The sequence below is a fragment of the Schistocerca americana genome, chromosome 7 (assembly GCF_021461395.2).
Source record: "Schistocerca americana isolate TAMUIC-IGC-003095 chromosome 7, iqSchAmer2.1, whole genome shotgun sequence".
NCBI classification, from domain to species: Eukaryota; Metazoa; Arthropoda; class Insecta; order Orthoptera; family Acrididae; genus Schistocerca; species Schistocerca americana.
In genome coordinates this window covers 136,281,449-136,301,972 of record NC_060125.1, presented here as the reverse complement: position 1 = coordinate 136,301,972, position 20,524 = coordinate 136,281,449, and the positions used below count along the sequence as shown (strand labels likewise).

The 20,524-nt window shown below is 40.8% G+C and overlaps 1 protein-coding gene across 1 annotated transcript in view; it reads left to right on the top strand.

The window, feature by feature from the left end:
- Nucleotides 1-20,524, top strand: part of LOC124622172 (myogenesis-regulating glycosidase-like) — an 80,528-nt gene that overhangs the window by 48,977 nt on the left and 11,027 nt on the right. Inside the window, exon 4 of the mRNA XM_047147816.1 lies at nt 18,961-19,117. Within this exon, the coding sequence (XP_047003772.1) occupies nt 18,961-19,117 (157 nt within the window). The remainder of the gene's footprint in view (nt 1-18,960; nt 19,118-20,524) is intronic.

Below are 20,524 nucleotides of genomic sequence, written 5' to 3'. Positions count from 1 at the left end.
CACATTTCAGTAACGGTAATTCTCCTACAGTATAGAAGGAGTTGTCAAGGAGAAACTTTCTCATCAAATTTTACTTTGCTGTCTGTCAGACATTCTTTATCACTGGGTAAGGGATCAAAAATTTTTGCTGCAGCATTGTGCACTCTTCTTTGTGCTAAAGACAACTTCAACGTGGAGTAATGAATGTCTTTTCTCGTTCTGGTATTGTAATTATGTACCCCATTGTTTCTTTTGAATTGGAGTGGATTGTTGAGAACAAACTGCACGAGGGAATAAATATACTCTGAAGCAGTAGTCAGAATGCCAAACTCTTTAAACAGATGTCTACAAGATGATCGTGGGTGAGCACCACGTATTAGTCTTACAGCACGTTTTTGCACAATGAATACCTTCTTTCTTAAAGACGAATTACCCCAGAACATTATTCCATATGACATTATTGAATGAAAATATTCAAAATAAATAAACTTACTGATTTGTCTCTCCACAAGATTTGCAATAATTCTAAGCGCAAGTGTGGCGGAAGTAAGTTGTCTTGGGAGGTCAAAAGTGTCTTTTTTCCGATTTAAATTCTCATCAGTATGGACCTCTAAGAATTTTAAAGTTTCTACCGCGTTTATTATTTCCTTACCATGTGTTGTACTTATCATTGGTCTTGTACCTCTAGATGTGCAGAACTGAATATGTTGTGTCTTTTAAAACTGAGGGTGAGACCATTCGCAGTAAACCAGTCAACGATTCTTTTAAGAACTTTGTTTACCATTTGTTCTGTTTCTGTATGTTAGCTTGGACTAATTACAATACTAGGGTCATCTGCAAAAAGAACTATTTCTGCTTGTTTTATACTAGACAGAAGATCGTTTACATGTACAAGAAACAATAGTGGTCCTAAGACTGAACCTTGGGGAACCCCATACATGATTTCTTTCCAGTCACGATTATGTCCCTGGACTATATTGCTTGAATTACTAAGTGCAGCTTTCTGCACTATACTGTGTAGTCTTTCTCATTCGATTTTGAGGAAACTTTTATGAAAAAAATTCGGCATCTTGTAGTCTAACTGATTTTATTTTCGTTATTGTCCGTTATTATTGTGATGCTTCCAAAATAACTAAACCACCGGGCCTATTTTGAGAAACCTGCGGTGAAGAGTGTAGTTGCGGACCAGTTGACGTTTGTTGGGGCTTAGGACATAGTTTGCAGCGTGTGCAGTGTAGCTAACATTTGAAAATTGCTTTTAACGACGGAAGGAGGTACATGTCTCCAGTCCTGAGTAAATAAATGATATATTTTGATATTTGGCCGCCACGAGCTGCGACACACAACACTCGACTTTTTGTCAGCGTCCTATGAGGCTTTGGGATTCGTGTTTCTCTTTCATATGAAGTCATCACATTTTAAGTTAGTATTGCATTAAGAGTTAGTTTAATTTTATAACTAGAGGTAGGCAATCGCAGATCCAGTGGCAGAGTTAGCTATACAAGTAAGTTTTTCTTCTCTCCACTAACAGTTTCATTCAAGAAACGTTGAGTATTTTCGTTCACATATTGTCGAACAAATGGCGTGCGAGCAGTGAATGAGATATGTGACTTTGTTATTGATATAAAGATAACTGGAGTATTCTCTGTTCTGAATATTTTATGCTTACCAATTTTTGTGTTTACCTATTTGGGCTTTCTTGATGAAAGCACTCTATATGGGGCAAAACGACGTCTTGCATATTTTTGTAACAGTTGTTACATATACTGTATAATATATATTACTTATATTTCAAAAAAGAACACTATTTCTTTATTTTCCTAGTCGGCAATGTTGAACCTGTGCTGCTGAAACCGTCTGTTTTTTCTGTATTACTTTTTGCAGAAACAACAACAACGAAGGTCAAAACATGGAATGTTTACTGCAATACAAATCTGTAAAAGGAGCAACAGAAGAGACGGAAAAATTTAATACTATTCCTGTTGCAATTACACTAAACATGTACAGTCAGCATTATACTCTCTGTCCTCAGTGAATGAGTTTTCCGAGACATACGTGCAAATTCACTATTCGCTTGGTACTTGTCCACAAAAATTCCGTTTTTCAGCTGGGATTTAATGCCACATGTCAAATAAGGCTTTATTCTTCGCAATTTCTACTGACAGAATTTTATAACATAATAAAGGGGAAACTGTAGCTTTAGCTAGCAGCACATTTCTTTTCCCAGTACCTCTCGGATTCTTTGCAATGCTTTGACAAGTGCACGCCTGATGGATGTTATGACGCTTCCCTACCCTTGGTAAAGTACGGCTGTCAGACGGAATATGTAGTCAGATACACTCTGTTATTTTAAAACAACTCTGCTGCAGCCCTTAGTCTAGTTCTCTGAGAACCCTTGTTTTGCAAAGAACGACCCATTACCCCTGGAGCTGGCAATGACTGGAATCTAGTTTTCAGGGTGAAAGTATGATTTGTTTCTCTCGATAAGGGCAAAGAGTTACTGGTCTACAGCAGTGAAACATTTACGGATAATCAGATTTTGGAAAAGTGTCGTAATATTTTGAATATCTCTCACAAAATGTTAGAAAGAAAATCATATGACTATGTTTCATCGCTTTTCTCTGAATGCTCTCCTTCACTTTGTCTAATACAATAGAGAAATACTTTTGAGACATTGTGTAAAAATGCTGTAAAAGTGTAGGATACACATTCAGTTCTTTCATTACGTCGAAAGTGCCATATTTCTTCCCTTTTTGGAATCATAACACATGTAACTATTATCTTCTTCGCTGCTCAACACTTACGAGTTAAGATTGTAGGGTAGGTAACTTTCACAGGTGGTAATATGAACTGAAACAAGAAAAAATGTTCAGTAAACAATGGCTCTAAAATGCATACCTGAGGAGCGTTGGGCACTAGTTCAATAGAGGTTGCATTTCACAGTAGCGAAAATGAAAAAGCGCTCATAGCTCTTCAGGTACGCATTTTAGATCCCATGTTTACTGGCCATTTTTTCTTATTTTTCCTCATACGACCACCTCTGAAAGTTACCTACCATACAATATTGGCAACGGCAGTACCAGTACATGTATTCCACTGTCAGAGGTATGAGAACGATTTTCGCTTATAACTTCCGACTCGTTCGATTCCGGTGCAAGGACCCTTTCCTCAAATTGATACATTTATCCTTCTCCATCATCCTAGAAAGTTTGTAACTTCGTAACGGAAGCGCCCTGTATGCAGGGAATCACAAAAAAGCTATCCAATATTTCAGGGTGTTACTCGGTGCTTACTGGGATTGAGGGAAAACGTGGAAGGTCGGACCCAACAATATAACTTTCTTTTAACACAGCCCGTTTATTTAATAATATATAAACTGTGTTTTACAAGTAATCGAAGCATTTAACCATAAAATTTTCTGTAACAAAATGACCAAACTTGCAAAATTCTTTTGACCTTAAATAGGCTTTGAATCTTTGCAAAGGAAATCTGAAGTGCTGTATTGGAAAACTGCAAACAATATGACAAAGATTACAAGACGGCCGGACCTGCAGCCCGCCCGTTATCGGGTGAAACAGCGGTGTTTACTACCGCGCTGGACACAGCCCTTCTGCAACACATGAAAACTATATGAGCACCATTGATGACAAGAGTGATTCAGTTACTCAAAACAGATGACTTAACTTTTAATTTGAAAGCTGTATGTCGAAAGGTTCGGGGTTGAGATACGCACCTGTGCTTAAAGGTTAAACAGATTAGCAAACAATATGACAATGTTAACGCTTACTTCAAAGCAACTAATCTCTTAATTTCAATCGGCAACTGGATCCCAACTCGTCCCTCCTGAAAATTTTATTTTGACTAAAACCCTGGTGACAGTTGGCTTTTAATATTTTCAAAGTTAAACTGATTGTCAGTTATTAAGACAGCTCTGAAGGAACGACTTAAAACATCACTTGTGAACACTTATTACAAGAGAACTCACTCGACGGAACCAAAAGATCCACCTAAAATACACCAATAATGACCCGGTCTTTAAAACACGGAAACGAACAGCTTAGTACAACGGGCTGTTCAGATTACAACTAATGACTGAGAAATGCAATTACAATCAAAGAATTGAACCTGTTAATAGCTAAATCTAACCACAAGGTCCTTCTTTTGTTTAACAGCAACGTGTGCCTTAGTACAATTGTCCCAGCTATATTTACGACCAAGAGCTAATTAATTATAACATTAATGATAGGGTACGAACCAGAAACGAAAGGCAATATAATAGCGGGACAAATTTTCAAATGACAACTAGTGTCTTAGTACAATACTACCCCTATATTTACGACCAAAGACCCGACTGGGTAAAATTCTGAGGGTCGGGTACAAGCCAGAAAATAATAAGGAGGCTCTGGCTCTGAGCACTATGGGACTCAACTGCTGAGGTCATTAGTCCCCTAGAACTTAGAACTAGTGAAACCTAACTAACCTAAGGACATCACACACATCCATGCCCGAGGCAGGATTCGAACCTGCGACCGTAGCGGTCTCGCGGTTCCAGACGGCAGCGCCAGAACCGCGCGGCCACTTCGGCCGGCAATAATAAGGAGGGCAGGTAGACAATGAAACAAATCACCACGAGGATTACATAATGTTACTCCCCTTTGTCAGCATGGATACACGGTGCGTCGCAGCGGTTACTGAGTAGTGCCGATGAAAGCCACGTAGAAGAGGGGAGCCTGCCCACAAGCGGTCGTCCGACACCAATGTTGCCATCCAACCGGCGGGATGTCGGCCTGCTGCTTGTAGTCGACGCTGACCCCTGTGAAGTCCTCCGGTATCTTCGCTCTGTCCGCCCCCGGTAGCTGTGTGGTCAGCGCGACAGAATGTCAATCCTAAGGGCCCGGGTTCGATTCCCGGCTGGGTCAGAGATTTTCTCCGCTCAGGGACTGGGTGTTGTGTTGTTCTAATCATCATCACTTCATCCCCATCTACGCGTAAGTCGCCGAAGTGGCGTCAAATCGAAAGACTTGCACCAGGCAAATAGTCTACCCGACGGGAGGCCATAGTCACACGACGGTATTATTATTGTCTTCTCTCTGAGCTGGCTCTCCTTGCGCCGCTCGTGGCTTCAGCCGCTCGGACCTCGTAACCATCTCTTATCACGACGCTACCGCCAATCTCCAAACTTCGAGCCTCCCTCTCGCGCCTGCGAACCCACTATATATATCGACAAGCAAAGACCTTCTAAGGGCACAACCCAGAGATACCAACTCTTCCTCAGAGCCGGCCGGTGTGGCCGTGCGGTTCTAGGCGCTTCAGTCTGGAACCGCGTGACCGCTACGGTCGCAGGTTCGAATCCTCCCTCGGGCATGGATGTGTGTGATGTCCTTAGGTTGGTTAGGTTTAGGTAGTTCTAAGTTCTAGGGGACTGATGACCACAGATGTTAACTCCCATAGTGCTCAGAGTTATCTTCCTCAGAGATATTGGCAATGGGGCCGCAAGAGGGACAGTCGATACCACACCTGAGCCAGTGGCGTCAGACAGAACAGTCTACTAATTTAGTGCCACCACGGCTCACAGGGGATGGTAGTATGCATCAAAAGAAGACAAAAATGTCTGATGATCATGGGTCCTACAAGGCACACGTTCTGACATATGACATATTAACATGTGTTCATAAGAGGTGCTCTTGTGATGTCATACGTGGAAATGCATTACTTGTCTTACTGCAGATGACTACTCGCTAATTAACGTTAATTAAAACCCGTGGCAGCCGGCCGGAGTGGCCGTGTGGTTCTAGGCGCTAGAGTCTGGAACCGAGCGACCGCTACGGTCGCAGGTTCGAATTCTGCCTCCGGCATGGATGTGTGTGATGTTCTTAGGTTAGTTAGGTTTAATTAGTTCTAAGTTCTAGGCGACTAATGACCTCAGAAGTTAAGTCGCATAGTGCTCAGAGCCATTTGAACCAAAACCCGTGGCATGGAATACTGCGAGATAGAAAGGCATCACGAACATGTGGCTGCGGATATGGGCTGCACCGTTGCATTGGTGTTCCGTGTCATATCAGGGTCAACAGCGTGCTGGGAAACTGCCGTCCAGTACCGATGAAAACATTAATTGACTCAGTGGTCTGCAGTGAGTTGTTCCGTTAACGATGTGTGACTGTACTGTAGTCTTTTTACATCTGTTTACGTTTGCAAACATTTCTCCTAATTCCTATGGCGTATCGTGATTTTTGTCTACTTACAGGTAATGTTTAAAGTACATGTAATTGTGACGTTTGTGGTGCAGTACAACATGTTTTCCCTCTTGCAGATACTCTGACACAATCTAGCAATGGAGGCCTTTTATTCCACAAGGGAAATGGCAGACATGACTTACTGCTATGGTTTAGCAGATAGAGTTAATCTGTACCTGTAAACTGAAAGATTTCTAACACGTAGGGTATCATTTGTTAAGCTGTTCAGCCAGTTGTTCCAGCGTCTTGGGCAAACAGGTTCCATAGCACCCAACAAAGTAGACAGTGGAAAACCTCGTTCAGTTCGCACGCCTGAAATGGAGGAGCGTGTTCTAGGTGCAGTGGACGAGCTGGAACCAGTGTGCGACGAATATCAGCAGCAGTAGGTGGTAGTCATTAACTGGTCTGGATGATACTTCATGAACAATTGTTGCATCCGTACCATCCTGCCAGAGTGCAGTTCTGCTAATTGTTCTTGCGGTAATGTGGTACAGATCCACAATTTGCCTCCGAGATTTTGATTACTGATGAGCACGATTTACACGAGGAGGTGTTGTAAATTTCCATAATCAGCTTGTGTAGGCCGATGAAAATCCCCATTCCCCATTCAAGAAGCAAGACATCAGGATCGATTCTCAATCAGTGTAGGGATAGGCGTTCTTGGCCGTAGATTAACAGGGCTATACGTCCTACCACAGAGATTAACTGGGGCTCATCGTTACCGCTTTCTGAAGGACATACTGCCTATCTTGCTCGAGGACGTGCCATGTCAGTACAGACTACAGATTTGATTCATGCATGATGGCGCACCAGCACTTTCTCTGCGTTGTGAATCGGCACCCGACGAGGTCATTTAAAAACCGGTGGATTGTCCAGGGAGGTCTCATACCATAGCTTGCTCGTCCCACTAAATAATCGTGTCTTTCATGCATCTCAGCACATTCAGAACAAACTAGGGCGATTTCAAAGAGTGTGTACACCGTAGAGCAGAGGTGCATTGAATGGACATCATGTTGAGCACCTTCTCTGAACAAGTGGTCATATATCAGGCTGTATGCTTTGTAGGACCCATTGTTGTAAGACATTTTTTTCTTATTTTGTTGTTAATATTCATCCCCTGAACTATTGGACAGTTTTTTAACACCCTGTATACATAAATTTACAGGAGCCGATGTCTATAACTTTTTAAAGTTTCCATAAGGTGAGATTCAACCACCGTAAAGTATTTTATAAACTGCATTTTAACCATGAACTGTTTATTTGTCTCATTACTCATCTACCGGTTTTGGTTACAATATGAGTTACATGTGATTTTAGGGTTGTCACTAGTAATTACATATTGTAATCTGTTATTACGTTACCTGGAACGATATAACTGATCATTTTGAAACGAAATTCATAATTGTATACCACTATTGTTTTAATTTAATACCTTGGATACAGCCTCTTTTGAAATATATCATTTAGTTAAAAAATGAGACTAGATCTTTCTGAACTTATGCTTTGTCTGACATGTATTGTAGCATAAAGGGTGTTGCTGCAAGTGAAGTACTATGGGAAATTCGACGTTGCATTTTAGATTAACATTATTGCTTTTATTACTCAAGTTGTTTTGTACCCTGAACCAGGTGTACATCTTTGTTGTTGTAAACATATCCGGTTTCACTGACATGTGTTTCCAGTTTTATCTTGCGAATGTTTTTACTGTAACTTCAGTATTAATGTTTCTCTCATTTTGTTTACCTTCAGTCAAAGGCGTTGATAAAGATGTTCTATTCCTTAACAAATATGTTGTGATGTTACCTATGCAGTACAATTGTATTATCTTTGGTATAACTAGGCTGCTGCTGGATTCTTCCAGTAATTGTTCGTTTTGTTTTTCTTGTGGTGTCTGTCCATTTGACTTAGAGATGACTGTCAGTATTATATGACAAACTGTGTCAGGTGTTTGTACAGTTTCACTGGATAATTTCGATATGCTTCAGCTTAAAAGGAATATGGGACGCTTTTAACTAATCTGTTGCACCTTGTAAGTATACATATGGAATTTTGCACCCATATATTTGCTGAGTTTTGGTGCTTTTGTACTGCACTTTCATATTTTCTTTAAACATTGATGTTGAGAGACATCCTGGATGATGCTTAATAACCGAAACCGGTAGATGAATAATGAGACAAATAAGCAGCTAATGGTTAAAATGTGTTTTATAAAAAGCCCGTAAGTTTACGCTCTGTAGCTTCTCTGTTTGACGTTTCCAGATGTGGGTTCCTATTCAGAATACACACTCATGCTCATAAATTAAGGATGATGCTGATACATGGTGAAATTATTGATGACGTTATGAGGGGTAGAATACTAGGGCGACTGGAGGTTGGTCAAACACAGCAGGTCGTAGCACGGGCCCTCCGTTTGCCACAGGGTGTGATCTCAAGATTATGGAAACGATTCCAGCAGACAGGAAATGTGTCCAGGCGCTACAGTACAGGATGTCCACAGTGTACAACACTACAAGAAGACCGATATCTCACCATCAGTGCCTGCAGATGGCCACGGAGTACTGCAAGTAGCCTCGCTCGCGACCTTAACGCAGCCACAGGAAAATTTGTGTCCAGACACACAGTCAACAGACGACTGAACAGCCATGGTTTATTCGCCCGGAGACCTGCAAGGTGCATTCCACTGACCCCTGGTCACAGGAAAATTTCCATTAGAAATGGAAATTTTCATACATGACACAAAGCATGGAGATAACATTCTTACCAAAATAACTGTATTCAAAAACTAAAAATTCTTCACAAGTCTTAAGCCAGTTCTAACTCAATAGATTCAATAAATGTCAATGTAAATAATTGACTAGAACCAAGAATATCGATACAAAACCTCGATAATCGATACAGACTCACATGCTACAGTCCGCCATCTTGTGTTGTGTGTATAACATCGAAGCAATTTGTGCAGTGGTAATCAGTGACAAAATATAATATGCAATAGTGTAATGTCAATCAACAGCTCCACCATTACACGAGTGATGCAAGTGAAGCAGCAAGAAGATGATATTGTAAGTGATGAACTGTCATACAAAAGCCTTTCATACTATTTTCGTAGCACATAACTGATGCAAATCTATTTGCATCCGATACGGGCTGTGATATACATAGTCAACAACAAAGAAGAAAACCATCAGAAGACATCACTGATTTCGATTTCTAGATGTACACTGCCCCCCTCCTTCCCCCCAAATGCCACACCAGCAGCTACAGTAAAAACAATGGACAAAGTGTTCTAGATTAATCTAGTTCAAGACTGTTTATTTTTAAGTAACATTTCTCTATGTATGTATGTACGTATAAATGCTTGAAGATGAACAGAACATTTTCGAAACGCGTTGCATTATGTTAGATTAAGCATAAAATAAAAAGCGACGGGTAGCAGAAACTTGAAATAAATAATTATCCCACACAGTCACTGTTCACAAACATAGACATTATGGCTGAAAATAATGTCACTCAAGATTTATTGTTGCAAAAGTGCTTAAGGAGTACATGGAATGATTACTTTCACAGATCGATAGCACAAGCGGTTTTGAGGTACCAGATATCGAACCAAGCTGAAATACCGATATTAGTACTTGGTGTAGCCTCCACAGGCGGCAATGCACGTGTTGACTCTAGCATCTCGTCGGTCGTACAGATGACGAATACTGTCCTGGAATACGTTATGCTATGCGTGCTTGACCTGTTCATGTAGTTCTGAAAGACCCGTTGGTTGAAGACTGATAACAGCATCGTTGCCAAACTGAAGCAGCACACCCAACGTGTGTGGCAATTCTCAGAACGGACCATACCGCCACTTGGAAGGCTAAAATTTTACCCCTTTCAAACTCGCTAAGTTGGCTGTAGGAGGCACGAGTGGGGGTCTGTGGCACGGTTGCGTGGTTGTTTCACACGTCTGCACTGCACCGAGCCTTCTGGCTGGGAGCATTACCTATTAAAGAGTAGACACAGTTTATGTTGTGGTAGATATACCACTCCGCTGTCTCTTGGCGGACGACGTTGGAATATATAAGGCGTAGCGCCTTTGCATCGCTCTTGTAACTTGTTAGGACGATATCGTTATAGGCATGAGTCATCGACAGATGTCACCAGCTGACATGGACCTGAGTTACAGAGCTGCACGTAGTTGTACTAGTAGGCGGCAGAGGTCAGCAGTTGACGGACAGTGCCAGCAGTCGTAGTCAAAACAATGTTGTAAAGTTATGTTTGACTAATATTTAATGTATTTGCATAATTATAATTGTTTTATATGTGTAGTAATTAGCAGTGTGAGTGTTGTATGAGTGAAGAAGAACAGAAGTAAATGAAAATTGTTTTGTTTATTCACGCAGTACCAGTTAAACTATACAGGGGATTTACTATAATTAAATGTGCAATCAGTTTATGGCACTAATAAATCGTGAGTAGAACACAAATTAATCGGTAATTTCGGAAGGAGTAATTTTATATTTGATACTTTTCTAAATTGATTTATTTAGCAATTGCCATAGAAAGAAATGTTTTACTATGATTGGTCATTGAAGTAAATCGCGGGTTAGCGCGGCATAATACTGCAACCTGATTTGCTGTTTGTGATATCAGCCAATCAGAAAAATGCAGGCTCGCGCCAATCTATGCTGGGAACAAGGCCTTTAATGTGATCTAAGGAGGTCGGATCTGAGGGTTGGAACTAGTAACATCTCACTGAAAGCAGCTCCGACGAAAGTACCGTAAAATCGCGGAAAAATGCTAATTACGAGTTCGCGAAGTAGAAGAAAGTGTATTTAAGTGCACGGTATAGTGGAAGTCGTGTGGAATTTCGGACGGAATATCAAAATTATTGCTTTTGACTGTTAGTTAAAACCGCGTGGCGTGTTGTGCGGTCTAAGACTGGAATAGGTATTACGTGTAGAGCAGAGTGCACAACATTTGAGCGAGCATTTTCATAACTAAACGATCTAGTGAACTCTATTAACTTCGGTAACGGGTGTAAATGCCATAAACTGGCTACGTGTGTGATTGTGGTGTGTGTGGGAGCTTTACATTGTGTAGACGCTTAGTACGGACTTGCAGTATTTTATCGTAAAAATACACCTGAAAATTTACATTGCCAAGTTAAAACTTTTATTTCAGTACTAGCCACATCCCGTTTACTGGGCAGTTCTATGTATGTTGCGACCCGCAATAGACAGTAGTGGTCTAGTATTTTCTACTACAGCTTTTACCTAGACAAATGAACATTTCTGGACATTGGCAGGGCGGTAAAAAGAAACGTGCCGCGCCGCAATATATATATATATATATATATATATATATATATATATATATATATATGTGTGTGTGTGTGTGTGTGTGTGTGTATTATTTGGTTGTACAGGGTGATTCAAAAAGAACACCACAACTTTAAAAATGTGTATTTAATGAAAGAAACATAATATAGCCTTCTGTTAAACATCATTACAAAGAGTATTTAAAAAGGTTTTTTTTCACTCAAAAACAAGTTCAGAGATGTTCAATATGGCCCCCTCCAGACACTCGAGCAATATCAACCCGATACTCCAACTCGTTCCACACTCTCTGTAGCATATCAGGCATAACAGTTTGGATAGCTGCTGTTATTTCTCGTTTGAAATCATCAATGGTGGCTGGGAGAGGTGGCCGAAACACCATATCCTTAACATACCCCAATAAGAAAAAATCGCAGGGGGTAAGATCAGGGCTTCTTGGAGGCCAGTGATGAAGTGCTCTGTCACGGGCTGCCTGGCGGCCGATCCATCGCCTCGGGTAGTTGACGTTCAGGTAGTTACGGACAGATAAGTGTCAATGTGGTGGCGCTCCATCCTGCTGAAATATGAATTGATGTGCTTCTTGTTCGAGCTGAGGGAACAGCCAATTCTCTAACATCTCCAGATACTGTAGTCCAGTTACAGTAGCACCTTCGAAGAAAAAGGGACCAAAAACTTTATTGGCTGAAATGGCACAGAAAACGTTCACCTTAGGCGAGTCACGTTCATACCGAGTTATTTCCCGCGGATTCTCAGTGCCCCATATACAGACATTGTGACGGTTGACTTTCCCGTTAGTGTAGAAAGTTGCTTCATCACTAAACACAATCTTTGAAACGAAAGATTCATCTGTTTCCATTTGAGCAAGGATAAAATCACAGAAATCGATTCTTTTAATCTTATCAGCTGCAGACAGTGCTTGAACCAATTTCAGACTATAAGGTTTCATAACTAACCTTTTTCGTAGGACTCTCCATACAGTTGATTGTGGAATTTGCAGCTCTCTGCTAGCTCTGCGAGTCGATTTTCCTGGGCTGCAAACAAATGCTTGCTGGATGCGTGCTACATTTTCATCACTCGTTCTCGGCCGTCCAGAACTTTTCCCTTTGCACAAACACCGATCCTCTGTAAACTGTTTATACCAACGTTTAATACACCACCTATCAGGAGGTTTAACACCATACTTTGTTCGAAATGCACGCTGAACAACTGTCGTCGATTCACTTCTGCCGTACTTAATAACACAAAAAGCTTTCTGTTGAGCGGTCGCCATCTTAGCATCAACTGACGCTGACGCCTAGTCAACAGCGCCTCAAGCGAACAAATGTACAACTAAATGAAACTTTATAGCTCCCTTAATTCGCCGACAGATAGTGCTTAGCTCTGCCTTTTGTCGTTGCAGAGTTTTAAATTCCTAAAGTTGTGGTATTCTTTTTGAATCACCCTGTATTATAACATTTTATTTATGTCTAAGCAATAAGATCACAAAGGCTATTTTTCAAATATGATGTACGTTTGTTTTGTTATATTTGTGCATGGTTATAACATTACTGATCAACTCGTCACAGACAGGACATGTTTTAAATTTTTACCTTTGATTAAAATTTGGGATATCTTTTGTTCTGAATTATCTTTCTCTCATAAGAGTTCTGTCGAAGTTCCCAAAACAGTTTTTATCTCTGAGTTCTGTTTGTTCATTTAGGACATTTGTTGGCTCTCTCATTTTATTAAATATGAGTAGACTTGCATTTCCTGCACGATGCTCATCCAGCTTTCTTTTTCAGCTGCATGAAGAAATGAAAGGTTAATGCTTCTATTTAGTATAGGGTGTTGGTTTGCTTGAAGATGCATACTAAATGTGGACAGGCTGCTTTCACTTTTGTTTATAAGTTCTTTGTATCTTATTGTAAATTTTCGTCCAATGTAGAAAGTGTCACAGTCACTGCACTTAATTAATATTCCTGATTCTGTGGGGGATTGTCAATTCTTGCATTATCTTCATTCCTAGCTTATTCTCTGTGCAGAAGCTAAGTTTAACATTATTAGTACGAAATGTACTACTTATTTTTTGAGAAGTATTTCCCACATATGATAATGTAACGAATTTTCTTTCTCCTTTCATTAATGTTATTTTCTATTTACTGCTATGTGTGAGTCTTTTATCTAAGTAATTTGAATCCATATAATTTTTAATAGTGTATTTCTTGGTATATGTTGAATTTGGGTTAAACAGTTTAATAAATTTTTTATTACGTAAGTGTGCTGGAATATTTACATTATTTGCAGCTGGTCTAATATAATTTTATTGTGTAAGTAAAAAAATTGTAATGCAACCAAATATTACGTACGCATTTATATATAAATGTACTGGCACTGATAATAGCTTGAATATATTTAGGTACAGCTTGAAAATGAGCAATGCTCCTAACCAGTGGCAATGAGTACACACACACACACACACACACACACACACATACACACACACACACACTCATACCACCATATATACAGTAAAATTTGTAGCTCTTTTGTAATTCACATGCCTTGTACAACCCTACTAGTAACATTTTGATTAAGTTTTCATATTGTAAAAGAAACTATCAAAATACGGAGACGTTATTTGTATTGATCTACAGGAAAAAACTTGACGTTGTTTTTCGTACTCCTGTAATCATAAGCATAGTTTTATTTAACATTTGAAATTTGTAATGTATCTGATAGATGTAATTTAAGATTGGGAGTGAACAGCTTCATTTTTCCAAGCTAACCTCTTAATGATGATCAGCCTGCTTTTGACTCTCTTAGCTATTTTAATATGTGGATTTTCCAGTTCATTTTTTTGCTTAGGTGCATCCGTGTATACCTTGAATCCTCTTTAACCGTGATTGTTCTCTTCATAATAAACTAGGTAGTAACGCTGGAAACATTATAGAAATGTTTGCAATGAATGTGGTAGGAAAGTACATTATTCTGGATTGTCATGAGCTCTTGCGATTATTATGGTGAAAATGAAACGGAATACTGCAGTTTATTTAGATAAGAATTGAATACAATATTAATAACATCTGAAAAATGAAAATATAATGCATGTATCAGAATTTGTAACTGAGAAAATATATTCCTTTATTGAGACACAAAGGAATGACAGACATTGGCTGAGAGTGAGCATCACTTTAAATCAAGTGGGAAAGTTGAAAATTTGTGCCACATTGAGATTCAAAGCCAGGTTTCCTATATACTATGCACATGCGCTAACCCCTGCGCCATCTGAACACAGTGGTCATCGCATGTGCTCGGACTATCCTATCACACCTCCTGTCATACCAAAATTCTCAACTTATCGACACACTACTGGTGTAGCACCCCTTGCCTGTCAGACACGTTTGAAAGAACAGGTACCATGAATATATCTTCCTTCATGCCAATATTAACGATTACGCTAGTGAATTACCTGTTTGAATTATCCATGTATATTATGACTGTTATATATGCCTCACATGTTATCGAAGAGATGTAGAAAATACTTTGCTTTCTTATTTCTTTTGTGCATGCAAATATTTAATCATTTATTGTGGTTTATAAGCAGTAAAGAGATTATGAATACTATATTAACATGTAACATACATCTTTAAATATACATGAACAATAATTTTTGTGTATGCAAGAAATTCGTTTTGAATATTACTGAATCATAGGCTTCATTGATGGTGTTTAGAAGAATTAGTTGAAACGTTAACTGATGAAGTCAACGAAAATTACTTAGACAAGACGATTTGTAATTAAATTCACAAGAAGAAAATCGGCAACTGTAGAAATGGAGGAATGTGTCATTCACAAATAAACTTAAAAATTTTTAATTTGCTCTAAGCTCAACATTTGGGTTTATAATTTTACGCTAAGAACGGTTCCATTGCATTTACACGACTACAACATGGTGACTAGCCGCTATTCTTATCGCCACCCTTCTTCCTACACCGCCCCCCCCCCCAAGTGGATTATATGCACTCCAACTGTCTGCATCTCGTCTTATCCCATGTGAAAGTGTGATTCATGTAACTGAGGCGGGGACGTAGGTATCAGCCCGTTATTCATTTATTCACCAGCTAGAGACCACATGCAGGCTAGCCAGAACACTGGCATCGTTAGTGTGTTGAGCCAATTCTATACAGGGCGGGCGCACTTCCATGAATTCGGAAGTGGCGTGCTAACATTTGCAGCTGTCCGAGTAGGTTAGTCCCCTGAGAATCTGTGTAAAAATAAAGTTTTCTTCCCCTCTGTCCTCATTTTTCTGAAGCAGTGAACCCATGTGGAGTATTTGTACCTATGCTGTAATTTCTTTATCGAGTGATCAAAATACACTCATGCTCATAAATTAAGGATAATGCTGATAAATGGTGAAACAACGCTCTGGTGGGCAGTTTGCGGGTTTAAATCACCTCAGAGTATGACCATGCGGTGCATTTGACCTGCAGTCGTCGCATGGTGATGCTTGCAGCAGTCCACATATGCAGAGGTGTGTTGGTGTATGTCAGAGTACGGTGCAGCGAGTAAGTGTGCAGACGTTTTCAGACGTGCTGATGCTGACAGTGTGTTGAAAATATTTCAAAGAACACATATTGATGACGTTATGAGTGGTAGAATACTAGGGCGACTGGTCACACAGCAGGTCGTAGCACGGGCTCTCCATGTGCCACAGAGTGTGATCTCAAGATTATGGCAACAATTCCAGCAGACCGGAAACGTGTCCAGGCCATACAGTATGGGACATCCACAAGAAGACCGATATCTCGCCATCAGTGCCCACAGACAGCCATGGAGTACTGCAGGTAGCCTTCCCTGGGACCTTACCATGGCCACTGGAACAGTTGTGTCCAGACACACAGTCTACAGACGACTGAACAGACATAGTTAATTCGCCTGGAGACCTGCAAGGTGCATTCCGCTGACCCCTGGTCACAGGAGAGTCCATAAAGCCTGGTGTCAAGAACATAGTACATGGTCATTGGAACGGTGGTCTCAGGTTACATTTACAGATGAGTCCATGTATAGTCTGAACAGTGATTCTAGCTGGGTTTTCATCTGGAGTGAACCATAAACCAGATACCAACCCCTTAATGTCCTGTATGGAGGTCATGGTTCGATGGTGTGGGATGGGATTATGATTGGTCCATGTACACCCCTGGGTGTCTTTGACAGAGGAACTGTAACAGGTCAGGTGTATCAGGATGTCACTTTGCACCAGTATGTCCACCTTTTCAGGGGTGCAGTGGGTCCCACCTTCCTCCTGATGGATGATAACGCACAGCCCCTCTGAGCTGCCATAGTGGAGGGGTACCTTGAAACACAAGGTATTGGGCGAATGGAGTGGCCTACCTATTCTTCAGACCTGAACCCCATCGAGCTTGTCTGGGATGCTCTCAGTTGACGAATCGCTTCACATCTTCACACCCCTAGGAAACTGCAGGAGCTCCGACAAGCACTGGTGCAAGAATGAGAGACTATACCCCAGCAGCTGCTCGACCACCTGATCCAGAATATGCCAAACCGTTTGTGCGGCCTTTGTACCTGTACATGGTGATCATATCCAATACTGATGTTGGGGTAAATGCGCAGGAAACAGTGGCGTTTTGTAGCACATGTGTTTCGGGACGGTTTTATTCAACTTATCACCAGTACCGTGGACTTACATATCCGTGTCATCTGTGTTCACTATGTGCCTATGCCGTTAAATCCAGTTTTGTGTAGTGCCACGTTGTGTGGCACCACATTCTGCAATTATCCTTAATTTACGAGCATGAGTGTAGTTAGTGGTGATTACAACTCTCTCATAGACAGATTGAATGAGATTTGTGCTCCTCGTTTGCCTCTTCTGAGATAAATTTAGGGGCACCGCATATAATAAATGTTCAAATGCATGTGAAATCTTATGGGACTTAACTGCTTAGGTCATTAGTCCCTAAACTTACACACTACTTAACCCAAATTATCCTAAGGACAAACACACACACCCATGCCCGAGGGAGGACTCGAACCTCTGCCGGTACTAGCCGCATAGTCAATGATTGCAGCGCGTTAGACCGCTCGGCTAATCCCGCGCAGCCTGCATATAATAACTTGTGCGAGATTATGAAAGACTTCCACTGCAAATACGGAGCTCAGGGCTCACGACAATGATTGTACGAGGGTTGCCCAGAAAGTAACGCAGTGCATTGTTTTCTTCAACAATTCTTTTTTAACATAATGAGAATTACAAACATGAAAGAATGGTGTTTTATCTACACACCCCATTATTCCACGTAATCTCCATCCTGTTCTGTGGCCTTCCTCCAGCGTGAAACAAGGGCGTGTATGCCCTGTCGGTACCAGTCCTTGTCCTGGTGGCGGAGCCAGTGCTTCACTGTGTGAACTTCCTTTTCTGATTGACAGATGCAGCACCAACTGCCGAGTTGTAATGCGTCTGTCCTCGCGAATAACACCAGCTCGCTGCAACATGTCAGGTGTGACAGCCGTGGATGGTCTTCCCGACCGCTGCAAATCTTGGAGTTCGGTCGAACCGCCTTCTGATGACCTCATCCTATGTGCCCAGCTACTAACTGTACTTCTGTCGATAGCAGATGCTCCATAGACTTTGCATAAGCGTTTCTTTCTCTGCAGTGAGAAATTCATTGACGGTACATTGCTTGTGACGTACATCACCTACAGAGGCCATTTTGAAACTGTCGTGTAGCAACACTGTCGGCAGTAACGGAAACTCATTCAGGAGACTTCGGATAATAGATACGTAGCGTTTCGCATTCGTAGCATTGTTTTCGGCTAAGGAAAAAAAAATGCGTTGAATTTCCTTCAGGGCAACCCTCGTAGTAATGAGGTGCGACGGTCAACTAAGGTTACTGTCCATTCGGCATAAAAAAGCATAGACTCATCCAGTGAACAGGATGAAAATGGGTTTACACGCTGGAGCTATGATAATGTTATTTTGCAAAAACAGACATAATGTCTTATGGGATAACAGCAATCAGTGATTTTATAATGTTACTTAAAATCCGTCTTGATTGCAAATTTTTTATTCATATGAACGGTTTCGGTTCATTCAGAACCATCTTCATATCTGATATTTCAGTTACAGGAGTAACCCGGTGACGTAGCATGTGAAAGTTGCTGGATCTGGACGGGTTACTCCTGTAACTGAAATATCAGATATGAAGATGGTTCTGAATGAACCGAAACCGGTCATATGAATAAAAAATTTGCGATCAAGACGGATTTTAAGTAACATTTATGTTATTTTGGTCGAGTAATCTGGACTCGTTAGCTATGTATATTGGAGGTTATGCAGCTTGTGGATGTATTTTTAGCCCTCTTGTCTTATACGTCCCTCGGTCTCTATTGCGAGGCTGCTGACGTCACGTTTTGGTGCGGCTACGTTGCAGACGGTGGAGATCAGCCGGCGCTACACGGCGCTGCACGCACAGTACGCGGACGCCATCTTGGCCGCCATGCGGCGCGCGGTCAGCGAGGGGGCGCCGGTGAATCCCCCGATCTGGTGGGTCGACCCCGCCGACACCGTCGCGCAGACCATCGACTCAGGTAACGTCATGTCCAGCGCGCTCGCAGGTCTTGTCTTACAAGCGCGATCTCACCGACTGCCCTTCTTCGATTTTCTTCACAATTACAGCATTTAAAGCTGAATTTCCTAAATCAGTACAACGCAATGAAAAAAAACGTCGGCTTCGAATATTAGAATATTTTCGAGCTCTGTTAAACACTAAACATTTTTAGTTTATCATCACAGTAGGTAAGTGCGCAGCTTAAAACACTAGTAAATCGCTAGTAGCAACTCTTCTACTTAATTTAGTTTTCGCACTTATTAATAAATGGAAATGTTAATTGATATAGTATTTAATATTTCCTTAACAAATATAACATCGTTATGGTCTTAATTATTAATCACATCAAAAGTGTGACTATTCATAGTGAATTAAAATTTTGTATAAAAACATGACACATGAATTAGGAAATAACATACTTTTTATTACTTGAGATTTTACAGTATTACTGATATACATAATTTTTTCTTCATCTATCAGTAAGCAACTTGGCATGGAATGTATGTATGTATCTTCCGCATCTCCTCTTAAACCTCTGGGCCGAATTCAACCAAACTTCACATATCACTCACTGTCTGGAAAGAATCGCTATGTGGGTAAGAACCACCTTCGTGTCAAAAGGGTGCGAATGGGGCTGAAGAAACAGTTCAGCCCACCTAGTGTGAATGTCAGTCTTCCAATATTTGAGAAAGATAGCACTTAGAGACTTGCAACAGCCTCTGCACATAATTTCAACCCTTTATAACACTTTTTCTCCCTGACTACCCCCACAAAATGATGAAACGAGAAACGTATATCGCATACCACATTTTGGCTGATCATGCTGTAAAACTGCCACATGAAGCTTGCCTTTTAAATTTATTACTTCTTGACTACCAACTGCACGAGAGACACATTTTGTAGACACTACTCACATATACAACTAAATTTTTCAGAAAAATTATATTATTTTACAACATGAAGTTCAGAAGATGTGACGTCATAAACGCTGGCATGCGTCAAAAACTGCCACATCATGCAAAACATGTAAATTTATTACCTCGTCGCTACTAGACATGTGTACTAATATGTGTGAAATATGTTAAATTTACTTTAGATGCATGTGACATGTGCGTATGTGGGCAAAGTCACGGGTAACAAGCTCATCCGAAACCTGTGAAACGATTTCAACCAAATTCAGTACACATATTAGTTAAAATCTGGGAAGAAATACTGTGGTTGTAAAGAACCACCAGCATCCTACTGTCGTGAACGTGATTACGTTGAGAGTGAAGGGGAGGGAGGAGGAGATGGATTGAGAAAGGAAAGACGAGGTGGCGGACTGAGACAGAGTGAGGAAGAGATAGACAGACGAGGAGAAGGAAATGAATAGAGGGGAAAGAGGAAA